Source organism: Ambystoma mexicanum, chromosome 5p, assembly GCF_040938575.1.
Source record: "Ambystoma mexicanum isolate Mex_15411 chromosome 5p, UKY_AmexF1_1, whole genome shotgun sequence".
Classification (NCBI taxonomy): domain Eukaryota; kingdom Metazoa; phylum Chordata; class Amphibia; order Caudata; family Ambystomatidae; genus Ambystoma; species Ambystoma mexicanum.
The window spans coordinates 468,715,222-468,732,740 of NC_090930.1; the positions used below are offsets into that span (position 1 = coordinate 468,715,222).

The 17,519-nt window shown below is 49.2% G+C and overlaps 1 protein-coding gene across 2 annotated transcripts in view; it reads left to right on the plus strand.

Annotated features, from left to right (window-relative positions):
• LRCH2 (leucine rich repeats and calponin homology domain containing 2) overlaps nt 1-17,519 on the plus strand; it is a 2,196,342-nt gene that overhangs the window by 1,075,556 nt on the left and 1,103,267 nt on the right. For both annotated transcript variants that reach the window (XM_069612877.1, XM_069612878.1), the window contains exon 10: nt 1,223-1,290. In XM_069612877.1, coding sequence (XP_069468978.1) covers nt 1,223-1,290 — 68 coding nt within the window. The remainder of the gene's footprint in view (nt 1-1,222; nt 1,291-17,519) is intronic.

A 17,519-nucleotide genomic window follows, 5' to 3' on the forward strand; every position in this document is an offset into this window, starting at 1 on the left:
TCAGAGCCCTTGTTCTCTCTAGGCTGACTACTGCAACAGCCTCTTTCTCAACCTGCCATCCTCTACTCTCTGCCCTCTGCTACTAATCCAGAACAGGACTGCAAGATTTGTCCTTGGCATAAAGCCCTCTGCATTGTCCACAAGGCTTTCTCGGGCTGGGGCCGGCACTACATCCAACACTCTCTTCCAAAACATCTTCCTTCTCAAGCCCTTCGCTCAGCTGCCCCTAACTCTGATGGTCATAAACTTCTCCAGGCAGAGATTGGGAGGTAGATCTCTCTCCTCTGCAGGGGCCTCCCTCTGGAATGGCGTTCCTGCCTCTCTCATACTCGAGCAGGACCACCTCGGGTTCCGTAAGCAGCTTAAGACCTTCCTTTTAGCTTCTTTCTCTCTTTCCCTCCCCTGATGACCCACCTGTCCACTGCATTGAATGGTAGTCTGGCTACCTTCAGAACTCAATGAGACCAGGCTCTCCCACGACCTGCAAGCACCTGCACTGCCTGCAGGCCTTCGTGCACTTAGGGGTTGTATCTGTAATCCTACAGTCCCCTTCCTCTTTGCACTACCCTGCGCTGGCTCCCCCGTCTGCATTTACTCAGAGCAATGCTGCCCTGACTGCACACCACCCATCCCCTTTCGCTCCCCCCGGCACTTCTCCTATCCCCCTGCACTTGCACGATTTGAATGACACAAGGTCTAGTAAGATTGTTTGTTCATCCTCCCTATGGCTCCCTGTCTTGTCGTGCCTAGAAACACTTGTGTACAGGCAAGTTATAAATGACTCATATCATATCATGACTGGACTTGCGTTGCAGGGATCATACTCGTTATGAGCTATTAAACACATGCCTGCTGTCTAGAAGAACTCATAGCTACCAGAAGATAGGTTTGACTGATGTCAGTTTGTAACATGAACTTTGTTTATTTGGAAATGTATATCAAGGGATTATTGGGACACAGATGCAGGACTGTTAAAGTGTAGTGGGCCGGTGTTGTGGGCAAAAAGGTATATTTTGCATGCTATTTTGAAGTTTTGCAATACACTGTACTAGTTCCCTTTTTCCTCATATTGTTATATATTGAGCTGTTAGTGCTTAATTTTGGCCTGATAGCCTGGAACTGCTTTTATATCCTGCACATCAAATATTTGGATCCCTGAACTGGGATGTAAGCGAAATAAATAAAGCCTGCATTGTAGATTATTTTCCTTCATGTATTTAAGGAACGAGGAAAACATTTGGAGAGGTCTCCAAAAAAGGAAGACGGTGGAGAATGGGAGGAAGAAAAAAGGTAGGATACTGTAAAACACGTTTTCAAGATGTTTTTGCTGTATAGTTACCTGTATTTTCCAATTTGTGTTTTGTCAATACTATTTCCTCTGATCACACCCTGCACAGATTAATTAATACCTATATGTTATTTTAAAAAATATTAAATATATTAAGGCAACATTATAGTTCCTAAAAGCTAGTATGTTTTTGTTAATATTGCTATTTAAACATTTATCAGCACCCTTATCTTTAGAGACAATATAACTCATAAGGCAGTGAGTGCCGCAGCGGGCAGCTCAGAGATCGGCGGTTACTTCCCTTGTTGGCATTGAGTCAGGCTGAGGAAGACCAGGAAAACTCAGATGGCACATGGGCCATAGCCACAGGTGTATTGGGGGCCCTGTGAACTATCTAACAGTACTTTCTTCAAAACAAAGCTTCCTATGCCTCAGAAAACCAGCATTCTGCCTGCAAGTCTGGACGCCATGTGGAGCACTGTGGTTGGCTCTTGGAGGGTCATGTAACACATTGCCTCTCTTATTCAGTCCAGCCCAGCATCTGTAACTGAGGGCAACTTTTAGGGCTGGAATAGGTCTAGGGCAAAAACCATGGCTCAAGCCAGGAATTCACCAAGCTCACCTTTTACATGACTCGTGCTTCCTCGCATAGGAATCCTTCAACCTAGTGACTATACATTAATTACAGAGCTTCTGTTACCTCAAAGGGCCAAGAAACACTACTGTGTTGGGCCGGTTAACTGTCTTTCGGTAATCTATAGTCTCTGTAAGGGTGCAGAAGTATGGGTCTGAAATAATGGTGGCATAGTGATTGTCAGACTTTTATTCAGGCATGAATAAAGAGGAAACCTATTTCTCCCTAACTCTGAGGGATTTCCCTGCATCTACTAAAGAACTAAGGAATCAATCAAAATGTCCAAATAAATAAAGTCCGCCGTTGTGTCAAAATGCCTACTTCTAGCCCTCACACTTGTAACTAATAAGAATAAGGAAGTGGATCTTACTGGTCCAGAAGAATGACTCCTTTATTCTGCGCAATGATTCACAACAGTTCCAATTGTAGGGGGACTTCCGCCTGTAAGAATGACTTCCTTCTCCAGGTCTCAGTTCCTTTCCAAGGAAACAAAGTTCCAGCTTTTGGTGCTGCAAAGTTTAATTTCCAATTCAAAAGAAAAAGTTCCAACTCAAACGTCATTCCTTATTGACCATAGTTTTGCTTCACTATTTGGTTCCTGGAGGATGCCACCCTTCTCCAGGTATTTGGTTCTCAATGTCTGCATAGTGCCAGGGGGATGGCTCCCTTCCCCAAAGGGACTTCTCTCGTCTTCCTGGTGTTAGTCTTCAATTTTGAATGGGCTCTGCCGGGTCAGGTTTCGGGAAAAACAAGATTTTTCATTCATATTCTCATGAGGGCTCTCTATGCTTCTGCACTTCTTCCTCGTCCCAGTACTGATCTTGAGGTCTCTTTCCTCGTCTCATTACTTAAGGGGTACATGTCCATTGAGGAGTTCACACTCTACCTCGTCCCAGTACTGCTTATATTGGTGGTATAGCAAAAATATATAGGAACACTAGGGAAAGTGTTGGCGGAAGGGGTGTTAGGGTTATGGGGGCTATGGGGATACCATGTTCCCCCCGGATCGTCACTAATCACATAGGGGTCTTCCCACCCCATGAGATACACCCGCTGAGTACCACACCCAGGGGGATTATTGGGTAGTGGCCTCACCTCCCTGGCCTCATTGGAAGGGGCTCCCCCTAGGGACAACATCCGTGGATTCGTCACATTATGCTCTGAATGCTTCCTCTAAAAGTTGGTTCTTACCTAACAGAAAGTAGGATATTTGCCTCAACAAGTGGCTCTAGTGCACTCCACAGTAGAACACGCAGTCTTCTCCAAATCCTGGACAGCAGAGATCAGAAAACACTCTTTGAACTATCATGCCATGGAAGATAACAGGCTTTAATTAAGGGTGGAAGCAATACCTTGTTAAAACCCTCAACCCTAAAAATGTCCTTATATAGCATTGGAGCCAAACTGAGACAATATGGTAGTGAACGGGGGTAGTTTAGCCAATGGGGGCAGAGTCTGGTGGAGGGGGAATCAAGTGAATGTGCCTAGTCTGGCAAAATTGTGTGGCGTAAAGTTGGGGTGAGAGGTGCGCATGCACTTAGTTGGGGTTAGGACAGCAGAAATCCTAAATACGACACTGATTGTATGTGCGTAATGGACGAATGTAGGTTGACAAGCATCCATGTGTTTTGTTAATGGGCATTAATTGAGCAAATATCGGCATTACGACCTGTTGTGCTTGGTATTTGGTACTATTCCTTGAAAAAGGATATGTAATCCAAGTCAACACTTGATTTCAATGCTTCCATTTGTATTATAAATCTGTATTGAAAAGGTATCTATTGGTTTCTATAGCGCCAAACATGCAACGACGACAGTCTCCGGATGCTTAACGGATAGCAGATGTCCTCATGAACACACCAACTCTCAAAGAGAGTGCAAAGGCTTTCATTTCCTCCTACTCTCCTCCCTCCTACTCGTTCTACTGTCTCTCCTCTTTCTTTCTCTCTCTCTTCCTCTTCTATCCCTCCAATGTTTCTCTCTATACTGTCTGCCTCCACCCTCAGATCTTGCTTCCTACTACTCTCTCCTCTACTACCCTAACCTGTCCATACCACTACTACTCCCCTCTCTGCTTTAGAACCCTTTCCCTCCTCACACTATGCTTACTCCTCCCCACACTATGCTTACTCCCCTCTCCACACTAGTCATATTCCCCTCTACACGCTACTAGTCTCCTCTCTGCACTGCAACTACCACTCACTCTGCCACACCCTCCCCCTCAGTCACCCTCCTTTCACTCTCTACTCTCCTACTAATAGTGTCACTCAGTCAGCTTTCAAGCACCCTCAAATTCCAGTACTACTCATGCCCAATAACCAGTTTCCCTCCTTAAACAGTCCTTGAATAAATCTCCTCCACACTCCTCTGCTCCATACTTCCTCTACTTCCTCAACCTGGTCTCTTGGGCATCCTATTCCTCCCTTTAGCGCACCCGAAAACCCCACACCTTCCCGTTTCCTATCCTTCCTTTTATCCTCCCTGTCACGCCCATTCCCTCTCCATTGGCTAGCTTCCTTTGCTGGTTTCCCTGGCTAACCATTAACTGCTCTGGGGGACGTGGCTTGAGAGCCATGTGAAGAGAAGTGCTCTCTGAGGGGCTCCCGTTCATCTGACAAGGATCCGAAAGATAAGTGGACTTGCTAGCAACAATGATGGTCAGAAAAGCAGGATCGGAATTATGAATATACGAAGCACGAGTGGCGGCAGCCGGGCGCCCGTAAAATAAGGGATAACAACAAAACGGGACACCATCGGGTCTGCACTGTTCGGAACGATCAGTATGAAGATGGCGGATCTCTGAAGAGCAAGGAGGCTTGTTGGATGAACTCGCCACCGGCCCGCAACGCCAGGTATTGAAGCACAGAGGCCATCGGGTAGAAGAGGTACGGCGGGGAGCCCCACACACACAAGTATTTGTATTTATTAATTTATATAGCGCTTTACGCCAAAGCGCTGCACAATTGAACAACTTGATACAAAGAACATAACAATATAACGATAGAAGCAGATTACAATATGAATCAATCAAATAACAAACCATTAAGAAGAGCAATAAGACTGGAGGGAATAGGGAGAGAAAGCAGTGGGAATATGGGGGAGAGGAGAGAAGAGGGGGAGCAGGAGGAGAGGGGGGATAGTGAGAGACGGGTGGTAGGGGGTGGAAGGAGGGAATCAAGGGAAAGGAAAAAGAAAGGAGGGGGAGCAGGAAGGGGAGGGTGTTTCAAGGCGGCGGGTGGAGAAGGAGAGATTTAAGGGAGGTGCAAAATGAGGAGAAAGTAGGAGTAGAACGATTTGAGAGAGGTAGAGAGTTCCAGTGCAAGGGAGCTAGGAGTTGGAAGGAGCGGAAACGGGAGGGGGCACAAGGGGACGGAGGAACAGTCAGAAGGAACTGATCAGCTGAATGAAGGGCACAGGAGGGAGTCCATGGAGAGATTTGAAGACGAGGAAGTGAAATTTAAGTTGAGAGTAAAATTGCAGCCTTCCAAGGGAGGAGAGGGAAGCTGAGATAGAGTTGCGGGAGGTAAGGAGACAGAGGGTACGGACAGCAGAGTGATAGATGGACTTGAGAGGATCAAGATGAGAAGTAGGTAGGCCAAAGAGTAAGGAGGAGCAGTAGAAGAGACGAGAGAGGATAAGGGAGGAGATTAGAAGTTTAGTAGCATGAAAGGTGAGTGAAGGGCGGATTTTGCGAATATTGAAGAGGTGGTAGCGACAGGCACGAGAAGTGAGAGAGAGATGGTGGGAGAAAGAGAGTGAGGAGTCAAAGTGGACGCCTAAGTTACGGGCATGGAGAGAGATAGGGAGATTAGTGGGGGGGGAAATGAATGAAAGGGGAGGTCAGGGAGGGGGAAGAGAGTTGGAGGGGAAAAAGTGACAGACACACAAGTGACCGACACGATTGCGATAGTGGAACGCTCAGCGTGAAGCAGACTGGGGAAGCCTATTGCACTATTCCTGCAAATGTAAGCCATGATCAGCCTGCCTCACGAACACTGGTGAATAAGAGCGCGGAGAAGACACAGTAACGAACAGTGCACACACGGATTGAGGCATTGCCCAGGTCGCAACTGTTGCAGCCTAGGTTCGGAAGGCTGTGTAGCGGATACATTGTGGGTCCAGCACAACTAATATGGAACGCGGCGAATGGCGTGACTGCAGTGCATCCTCTGCCTTTTTAAGGATATAGCTTGGACGCGGAGCGGCACAGTATAACTGAGACAAGGATGAGAATCCATGAAGGGGGCTGGGTGGAAGGCTGTGAAGCACTTGTTCGTAACAGCCTGTGAGATGCCCCACAAAATGGCATCCAGGAGGGAGAACAAAGGGCAAAGTGATTAAAGTCACCCACAGTGAACGGCGTGGAGAAGCAAAGTAAGCAACAGGTGCCCGAGGCGGCATACAACTGCAGCCTGGGGCACACCGTCGAAGGTCGGGACCAGAGACATGGTCACCTGCAGCAAGCCGAACCTGAAATCCCTGCCCCTGGGGCATGTCTCGTGAAACAAAGGGCTGAAGCACCCCACGTCTAAACACCCACACTCATCTGAGCTGGACAACATTTAAGGGAGAATATACACAAGGAGTGAGAGCACAGATGGTAAGACAGCCAGGCGGCACATAGGATATTGGCGAGGAGCGCACTGTGGGAGAGGCCGGCCACAGAATAATCACGGCATGAGCCATGCACCTTTTGTATACACCTAACAGCTGGCAGTAACTAATACATAGGGCAACATTACTATAAGGCACCCAACGCCACATGAATGAACACGTAGAGGGACTCACATGGCCAATGGCCGACAGGACAGCACCTGTATAGAGGCCGGGGATGAGGGACTTTAAGTGCCGGGGGAACACTTACGGGCACGTAACAGACAAGCCGTACAACAAGCTGACGGACCCGAGGGGCTGCAATCAAACGAACCCGCAGTGCACTCCACAAGGACACCCATAGGGAAACCACAAATGAGACTGGGATGAGAAGCTGGAGACAACAGAACCCGAGAACCCATAAGGACCACCACCCGGCAATGAGGCGGACAGAATGTCACAACGGCGAGAGGAGCCGGCGCGCCCGCATAGAGGGCCTGAGAGACATGCCAGGCCTGCCCTAGACTGGTCAAAGCCCCATAATACACGATACAGGGGTATGCCACATCAGGCAGAGGCCTACACGAAGTCCCAAGGATAGTGAATAGGCCCTGGAAAGGAAGCCCCTGGCTGCTGGCAGCAAGGCCACAGAGCCAGCTGAATCATGCCGGAGGCAACATAAGGGGAGGAAAAACGCCCGTAAGAGCAATACACAGACCAGGCGTACCAATCACAGCAGGGCACCAGGCGGGGGCCCACTAGAGAGACTCACAGCCATCAAACCACACAAGCGGGCAGTGGCGTGGCCTAGGAAGGCACAATGATGATCAAAACAGTTAAGTCAAAGGTGAAACAATCCTCACTGGACATCTTCAACAAACCCAGCCAAAGTGGGAAGGAGCTAGCCCAGTGGGGCCAACTACACCAGGCAAAGGTGAACCACCCGAGGGGATCAGCAAATCCTAGAAGCAATAGCTGCGTTGCAAGCAGCGTGGGAATCCAAACTGGACACCACCATAGCGGAACTGAAAACCTCCCTGGAGGCTAAGACAGACACGATCAGTGTGGATGTCAATCTTCTGAGGCAAGATGTCAGGTCCATAGCGGAACGGACAGGAACACTAGAGAAGGAAGCGAAAGCTAATGCAGAAAAAAGCAAGGCGAACAGCAAGGAGATACAAATCCTGCTACAGAAAGTGGACAACCTGGAAAACGGTGTGGAGGAAGCTGAAGGAAGGGCGAGAAGAAATAACATCTGCATCGTCAGGCTCCCGGAGGGGGTAGAGAATCCCAACCCCACCAACTATATAGAGACCATGATATTGCAAGAAATAGGCGCAGGGTCGCTCTCCCTAGGATTCGCAGTGGGGAGGGCACATAGAGCTCTAACTAGGAAACCCCCACCTGGAGCCCCACGCTGCCCGATGGTAGCCAAAATATTGAGCTACAGAGAGAAGATCCTGGAGTATTTCCGGAAAGGAGGAACAATCAACAGGGCCTCGGCGACAATCACGGCGTACCCGGATTACACATTTCTGGTGCAAAAACGACGCCTAAGCTTTGTGGAGGTCAAGAGGAGACTACGGAATTCCGGCCTGAAGTACAGACTGCTCTGCCCAGCGAAACTCAAGGTCCTACACAAGGACAAAGCGCTTTTCTTTGAAACTCCAGAGGACGCTGCGACATGGATGGACGAGATAGGCTTCCCAGACGGGGCGGTCGGCCAGAGGTCGGAGGATAAGGATAAGTGAACTACAGTTTCCTCCTTATGGAGAATTGGGACTGGTGGGCTGAGACTGGTTATTGCCGGAAGCGGGAAATTATTAGTAATAACACCTGGGATGACCTTTAGCGGGCTAAGATAATGGGGGCCATAGTTCCTCTCGGGCCCTGGGAAAGGGAGGGGCTATTTAAGTGAATAATGTGCGAGACACTGAAGATATCTTAAGAGAGCGACACCGGAGAGCACGACTTCAACCCCACTAGGGAGTTTAGGTAGGATATTGTAGAATAGTATCCACCCACTGCGACCTCTGCCCCGACGCAGCCGTGCGGAGAACGAGATGCGGGGGAGCCTGAGATCCAGGGATGGGGCAAGGCAACAGTTGGGAGGGGAGAGGGTTTGGGGGGCTAGATTTAAGGGGAGTTGGGGTTAGGGAGGGGGTGGGGGGAAGCAGGGAGGTTGCAGGGCGGCTGCAGGCAGGAAAAGTGAATAGTCTACAAAATCAACACAGTCGAAACAGGAGGAGGATGAAAGGGAAGGTTGGCGGTGTGGGGTACGGATAAAATGGGAGACCTAAGAATTATGACCTGGAACGTACGGGGGTTGAACAGCTATATTAAACGCAATAAAATTATGATGTACTTGAAACGGCAAAAAATAGATATAGCAATGTTGCAAGAAACCCACCTGACTAAAAAGAAATTAGAGGTGATAAAGTACAAATGGAAGGGAACTACGCTGGGGGCCACGTATTCAATATATGCAAGAGGGGTCCTTACATGGATAGCACCCCATGTCCCCTTCACATTGTTACAGCAGGACGTGGAGGCAGACGGCAGAATAGTATTGCTGAAGGGACTGGTGGGCAATAAAGAGGTCAACATCATTAATGTGTACGGCCCGAACAATGATACGGCACAGTATTACAGAAACCTGTACGCCAGGATCAGCTTGTACACGGACGGATTGACCATAATGGGAGGAGACTTTAACTGCACACTAGACCCTAGGCTGGATAGATCTGATAACAAAGTAACCAGGCCGAACCCAGCGGCGAAGGCCCTAGCCATGCTTGCACAGGATTTTCAGTTGACCGAGATATGGAGAAGGCTTCACTCACAGCGTAGGGGGTACTCTCATTACTCGGCCCCACATGATTTGGACAACTGGCTGGATTATATATTTGTGGCCGGTTCTCTTGTGGAGGACGTAAAAAGCGCAGAGTACAAAGCAGCTGTCCTATTGGACCATGCGCCTCTGGTCATATGTGGAAGCTTAGAGCTGAAGCGCTTAAAGACACCATCTTTAGAGAAGGCATAAGGAAGGCCATTCAGCAATATTTCAAATTAAACACTGGCAGCGTCCAATCAGCGGGGACGCTCTAGGAAGCGTTTAAGGTGGTAATCAGAGGGGAAGCGATCTCGAGGTCAAGCAGACTACAGGGAGGCATAATGGTGGAGTTGCACAGTACGGAAAGGGAGATGGAGGTTATATCGCAGGAGGGGGTGGATTCCCCAGAGAAGACTGAGACCATAGGGCAGCTAACCGAAAAATGTAAGGTCCTCTGGGAGAGGTTGAGCAACCTAAGCTACAAGAGATATATAGAAAGACGGCATGCAGATGGGGACAAACCAGGTAGGCTGTTAGCATGGTTGTGCAAGAACGAAGGCCCCAAGACAGGTGATTCAAGAGATACACAGGCAAGATGGCACAATAGAGGACACCCAAGGCAGGGTGAATGAATGCTTCCAGGAATATTATCAGAACTTGTATTCAGAAAAGATTGAGGAGGAAGAAATCGACATTGGAGAAGCCCTAGAGGTTATCACTCTCCCCAGACTAGGGGAAACCGATAGAGAGAGGCCAGATAAACCACTCACGGTAGAAGAATTAAAAACTGTAATCTGAACCTTGCCCACTAATAAAGCTCCGGGGGCAGATGTGCTCCCTACCTAATTTTACAAAACATGTATGACCGACCTGCTCCCACCATTGCTGGCCATGCTGAATGAAGCATTCGACAAAGGAAGGCTCCCGGAGACCCTCAGGGAGGCGGTCATAGTCCCGCTCCTTAAACCGGGCAATCCAGGGACCGATTGCGGATCCTATAGACCACTGTCGATGCTAAATCGAGACAGTAAGATCATTACCGCAGTAATGGCAAACAGATTAAAGCCAATAATCACTACTCTAATACACCATGACCAGACGGGGTATGTCCCCCACAGGGGCATCTCCGACAATCTCCGGAGACTACATCATATCATATCATATCATAGACCAGACAGCGGGGAGTTCCCAAGAATTAGCGATAGTGTCACTGGATGCAGTCAAGGCCTTTGATTCGGTCAAATGGCCATGGCTATTCGAGGTCCTGAGGAAATATAGGATGGGGCCGGTGTACCTGAAGTGGATCACGCTACTGTATAGTGAGCCGATTGCCAGGGTCCGGACGAGACCGTTCATTTCAGACCGATGGACACTGGGAAGAGGAACAAGACAAGGATGCCCCTGGTCCCTGATGCTATTCATCCTGGCGCTAGAGCCTTTGGCAGCATATCTTAGGTACCAGTATGGGGAAGTGGGCATTAAAACGAAAGGGGGGCAGCATCTGATCTTGCTGTATGCAAATGACATGCTGCTGTACCTGCAATACCCTGAGGAAAACTTGCAGTTCATCCTGGAGGTCCTGGAGAGATATGCGCTACTATCCGGCATAACAGTAAACCCTCCGAAGTCTACTGTGTTCCCCCTAGGCAGATACGTGGGAAGGCCCCAACGAGAGTTACCAGTGTTACAGATTGGGTGGGCGGTAGACACCTTTAGATATCTGGGGGTGGATGTCTACCATAGAGTCGAAGACGAGCACAAGAACAACACGTAAGAGTCAGTTAAGAGACTCGAAAAGAGCATAGCCTTTTGGGCACGACTGCCTTTAACCATGATGGGGAGGGCGGCACTGCTCAAGATGATGGCATTACCCAGACTGCTGCACAACTTCGCAAATGTTCCAGATCTGTTACCCAAAAAATTCTTCTCCAAGATATAAAGTATATGCAGGTGGTTTATTTGGCACAACTCCAGAAACAGGGTAGCCCTGTGGAAACTGCAGCACTCACATGAGCGTGCAGGGATAAGCTTGCCGAACTTCAAGGTGTACTACCTCGCCAACCAACTTCAATATGTAGTAAGGTGGCTGTCTGAGGAAACTACACCGGAGTCCAGATTATTGAGGGCGGAATGTGCACCATACTTCCTGAATGAGTGGGTGCGGGTGTCGGACCTCACGAAGGGGAAGAGACCGGTATTACTGGTCCTAGGTAAGAAGATCTGGCATAGAGCCTGCAGATTGATGGGGAACCCATCGTCGTGCTCCCCTCAGGTCCCCCTGGTGACCCTGAAAGGCGTCGACGAACAATTAAGAAAAACGATCAGAGAACACTAGGAACCGGTGGGAGTGACCACTATGGGAGACGTGTGGGGGGAGGAGGGAAGGGTGGAATTTGAAGTATTACAGGAAGGCACGGGTTTACATGTGGGACAGTATATCACATACGCAAAGGTTGATGAGGCTAGTGGGTAAGACATGGTCAGAGATAGAACTGGCCCAGCAGCCAGATGATGCAATAGAAACGCTCCAAGCGGTGGCGGAAGGAGGCCATGAGGTCTCCAGAATCTGTGAGATAATGATGTCCAAGGTGGGGAAAGAGGTGGTTCAGTTGAAGCGGGACTGGGAAGAGGAAAGCGGGGAGACCATAGGCGATGGGCTGTGGGACAGGATGCAGAGATACCACAAGAAAGTGTCGAGAAATGCTGGATCTGCTGTACATAACCCACAGGGCATATATGACCCCCAAGAAAATTGCCAAGTTTACGAATGCAGCTACACAGTACTGCCCAAAATGCGGGGAGGAGAATGCTGGGATGGCACACATGTTATGGGCATGCCCGGAAATAGCAACATATTGGGGAGAAATAGCGAACAGGCTGGTCATCAAAGGGATTAAGCTCAAGGTGGACTCCCTGTGGGCCTGCATGGTGGGGGGCTTCCCTAGACCACGTAAACTCAAACATGTCTGTAAACTCAAAGAGTTGGCCTACATCCTGGCTAAGCGCAGGATAGCCATGGGCTGGAAGGCACAAAGGAGACCGAATATAGAACCTTGGTGGAGGGACCGCCTGAAGTGGGCAGAGGTTGAAACAGTGGTCTGGAGGGAAGCAGCTTGCAGAGGGGGAGAAGAGGAGGCGGAAACGCTGACAGCCTGGATACAATTGGTTGCTTCCCTGTCCTGTGTGGAACCTGGGGAACTGGAATCGGACAGCTCCCAAGAGGGTGACGGAGGGATGACGGTATAATGTTGGGGATAGTGAGACTCCCGAGGGAGGGGGATAGAAGGGAGTTAGGGAGCGTTTGGTTATGCACCATGTTGGGGTGCACTGTTTGTTGTTTTTTGTGAAACTAATAAAAATATGTTCAACAAAAAAAAACATTAACTGCTCTCGACCCTGGAAATGTGAAACCTTACTTTCAACATTTATAAATATTTGCCATTTACATTCTATAATGAAAGCCACAAAATGAGCTGCGTTTAAGTGTTGATTTATTCTCTTGGTGATTTGTAAAACTGCAAGCATGCATAGTATCTTACTTCAGGGCTCATTTTACCCAACCAAATGGCATATCAATCACTAATGGATGACTTTCTGACTTGGTCATGCCCAGTTGTGTGCCTGCAGTGGCAGGTTACACAACGGAGCTCCAAAGTTAGGGCTATATTCGCTGATCTTTCTTACAGGCTGAAAAGGCCATACCTATTGCCTTAGCCAATCCTTCTTTTTCACTAGCCCGAATAAACAGAAAGAAGAGGTTTCCCGACGTGGGCGTACATTTGGGGATTTCCCTATGCTTTATAGAAGTCACAAATGAGAAAAAACAGGTAGTCTGAAAAGGCAATATATTAAACCAACTCTAACTTCATGAGAAAGTAAAGCACCACTTTCTGTGTCTTTGGAAATTTGCTCAGAGTGAAAGATGAGAAGGTTACTGGCATGCAGCTTTGGGATCAAGAACCAGCGTGAAAGGATAAATAAACTATAGAGACAATCGAACCCAGGTTTAATTTCTAAAAATTGTCAGTCTGTGGATAAGAAGAAAAGGTTGACTCTGAAGAGGTTGCTCTGAAGTCTGGGTTTGACACCATTATGCTATTAAGTTGGGTTGCCAAGGACAGAACCTACATCATTTTCAAGTGTATATTAAAATTACCTGTTTTATAAATTAACCTTGTGACCATGTCATATGTGCAATACCTTAAGGGTGTCATCAGGGGTCCAGGGGTCCAGGTCACAAGAAAACGCTGACCTGCCCTAATTTGAAGTGTGCCTCGTAAATAGAAGGAACAAATATCAAAGGTCTATTTTTGGTACCCAGAACGCAGAGAAATGATAGCAAATTCACCAGGAACCTGGCGGGTTAAATAATGGCCCAGAAAGCAGCCATGACCCTTCTGCCTGACACGCACTTAGTAGGCCTGGCAGGGGCTGTTAGGGAGAATTCTCATTAATGGCTAATTTCCCTTAGCTAGTGAGTCCCTCAGCAGCTTTGCTGGATTTCTGGGGTTTATTTTTTTCCACCTGGTAAGAGTGTGAACATTTTTCCCCCACTCTTAAATGTGTTTTGCTATGAGTACTTCTACTGTTTGTGTGATCTTGGGCTCTGGAGCCACACCACTCCATGAGCCCAACTTTTTCTGTGTGTTACACAGCACCTTCAGTGCACAGTGCAATGACACAGGGTTGTCTCTAAGACTGTCTCCCAGAAAAAGGTAAAGTTGCCATTTACTTTATGTAGTCATTTAACCTACAGACCCAATACAGCCCATCTTACATGGAGTATTGGAAAGGGTTAACACTGATCCCTTTTTTGTCTGTGTCTCCTGGAGCCTTGTTTCGCTCCCTTAACACTAAGGCTTGGCTGGTGGCAGTGGTACCTAGCCTAACATTTATACCGCGATTATAGTATAAACGTGGTACTGTTTTAAGGCTATTGTGCTAGCCTCGAACATAAACCTGCTTGACCAAATATATTTTATTTTGGCTCCGGTCGGGTTTAATCGCCATTTCTTTGTGTTAGAAGCCCGCCAAAAGACAGTGAACAAAGAAGGCGAACCTAGTTTGCCGCGCAAAGTAAAACACAAGAAGGAGTTTAACAAAAAGAAATGGGGAATAAACCCAACCGGAGCCAAGAGAAAGACTATTTGGTCAAGCGGGTTTATGTTCGAGGCTAATATAATAGCCAAGAACAGTACCACGTTTATCTAATATAATCGCGGTAGAAAAGTTAGGGTAGATACCACTGCCACCAGCCAAGTCTAAATGTTAAAAGAGCGATACAATGCTCTAGGAGGTACAGATAAAAAGGGATACAAGTTAACCCTTTCCAGTACTCCATGGAGGATGGGGTATACTGGATCTGGGATAGATTGACTAAGTGAAGTTAATGTTAACTTTACCCTTTTCTGGGGGACAGTAGTTGCCTCAGAAATGGGGTTGAGGGAAGTCTCAAAGACAACCCTGTGCCACGGCACTGAAGGTGCTGTGTGACACACAAAAAGAAGGGGGCTACTGAAGTGGTGTACTTCTGAGTCCACAATCACAAAACCAGGTAGAAACACATAGCAAAACCAAGGTAAGAGTGGGGGAAAAGCTCTCACTCGTACCAAGTGGAAGAAAATAAACTCCAGAAGTCCATCAAAGCTGCTGGGGGACTCACTAGGTGAGGGAAATCAGCCATAAATGAGAATTCTCCCTAACACCCACCCACCCAATAACACCCTTTTATTTTACTGCTGCCTCCCCTTGTGGTTTTCCCACTGACTTTCCCGCCCTCCCTGCTGCCCTCTTACTTCACCCTTCCCGCCCCATCCCAGACCCCAACTTCGGGAAGCTTCCCATTCCTCCTTCTCCTCCCCTCTGTCCTCCCTCCCTCTGGGCTTGTCCGCCCTTTCTGGTTTAGACTCCCTATGTCCCCATTCCCTTAGTTTACCCTATTTGTCCACCACCCCCATTTCTGCTGAGGCCTGTGGGCTCTGCAACACCTCCGCTAACCCTCATTACCCCCCTGCGTCTCCATCTACTTCTTCCCCTTTCGACCACTCCCATGGTATGGGCCTTGTTCTGTTCTCCTGTGGGTGGGACCCCTCTCCCAGCTGCTCACTTCCCATGTCAAGGTGTAATATGTCTGCAGCCTCCTGCGTGGTGACTCCTTCCCACTCAAACACGAATCTAAATGGAAAGGTCCAATTATACTTGAGTTCTTTTCTGCTCAATTCCTTAACGATTGGGCCAATGTGTCGTGGCTTGACTAGGGTGCTGTTCACCAGGTCCTGATATAACTAAATCTGTTGACCTTTTTATAGCACCAGCGCCTGTAGCCTGGCCACTCTCTGCACTGCTTCTTTTTGGCTATACCTCGCAACTGCCACCAGGACATCGTGGGGCCTTGCATTAGGGCCCTTGTTTAAACGGCCCACCCTATGGATCCGATCCAGCTAGATTGTCTCCGGGTCTAGCCCTCCCAGCAGGTCCGCGAAGATCCTCTGTGTCTCCACCTTCAGTTCATTGTCCTTACTGTCTTCGGCATTAGCTTTATTCTAATGTTAATTCTCCATGGCCTGTTTTCCAAGTCCTCCAGTTGTAATTCCAGGTTCTGCTTTGCAACATTAAGTCGTTCTATGGCCTTGCTATTTGCTGTGGTCTCTTTGTCCACATCCTGCTGGTCTCTTTCAAGTAGGTTTGTTCTTTCCCCTAGCTGGCCCACCTCCTGTCTCATTTCCACTAGTGCCGAGTTGAGGTCAGACCGCATAAGCTGAAACAATTCTTGGTAGGTTTTGGCTAGGGTCGCCTGGAGGGCCTGCATTTCTCCCCGAAAGTCCTGTCTCATCATCGGGGCTATTCGCTCATCTGCTACGGTGTCTTTATGCTCGGTTGAGCGTTCTGGGTTTGATTTCTCCTGGTCCCTTGCTTGAGGGCAGGCCACATTGTAAGTAGAGTTCCCGGTGCGTCCCCTGTGGAGGGGGGCACTTTCGTTACTCTGACCTTCGCCTTGGATGTCATTTATATCCTCGGTTTCTGCCACTTCCTTCTTATGATTGCCTTTTAGGGAGGGCTGTGTGATCTGCTGATACTTAGAACTGTGCCTAGGGGCAGGGCCCGTCTCCCCCCTTCTTGTGTTGGTCCCTGTCTGCCGTCCTCTCACTGGGGTGCCCTCTGTTGTAAGCCTAGGTATCTTTGTCTTATGCGTGGTGGCTACTGCTTTCCCCTACTGCACTAGGGCCTGCGGGCCTTGGCCACCCTAGCCCCGGCCTTGTTTTTCCCCAGCTGCATTCTTAAGTGCATGGGGGGTGGGCCGGGGGACCCGGTGTGCTGCTCCTGCCCCTTTCGGGGGTTCTTTGCTTAAAGCGTTGGTGGATGGGGGCACCCCTGCATCCGCGATGCTGACCAAGTTCTCCACTGCTTGGGCCTGCACCTATCTCAGTCCCTTGTCCCTCGGGCCTCCAACCTCCTTTACATCAGTATTTCCCCTTCTTGGGGGGGAGCAGGGGCTGGATCGGAGGCTCCGACGTGCTGCACCCGCCCCTCCGCGGGAGCGCATTTCTCCTCTATGGCCGCCTGAAACCGCCCAGAGGCTTGTCCCCTGGCTTACCGCAATTCAGTACACGTTGGGGCCCCCTCCTCGTTCCGTATAGTCTCTGCTCTTTCTGGGCTGCTCCCCTGCCCCACCGTGTTGGCCCTCCTTACTTGGCTACCGGTACAGGCACACGCCTTCCTCCTCTGCTTTCTCCATGGGGGGGCTGGGCCGCCGTCCTTCTCCGTCCGGCTTTCTGTTACCAAGCGCCTCGCTGCTTCTTCTGCATGCCATCGGGGGGCCAGCATCTACAGACTGATGCTTTCTTGCCGCATCCAGCTCCGCATCCTCGGTTGTTCACCCCTCACCGGGGCAGTTCGCAAACTCCTCTTCGTCGCTGCTCTGGCGTCCACGACTGCAACGCCTTCTCCACCTTCCTTTGCATGCTCCTCTCTCATGGGTGCGCTGACTCTCGAAGCTGCAGCGCCTTCGACTCCTTTTACCTGACTGAGCCTGTCTCCGTGATTTCACTGCATACCTGCACCGATCAGCCCACTCTCTGGGGTCTGATCCACATCCTCACTGCCGTCTGGGGGTGGTTGAACCGTGGCATGGCCTGGGCTCGGGAGCGGCTGTAGACCCGTCTACCTTGTGT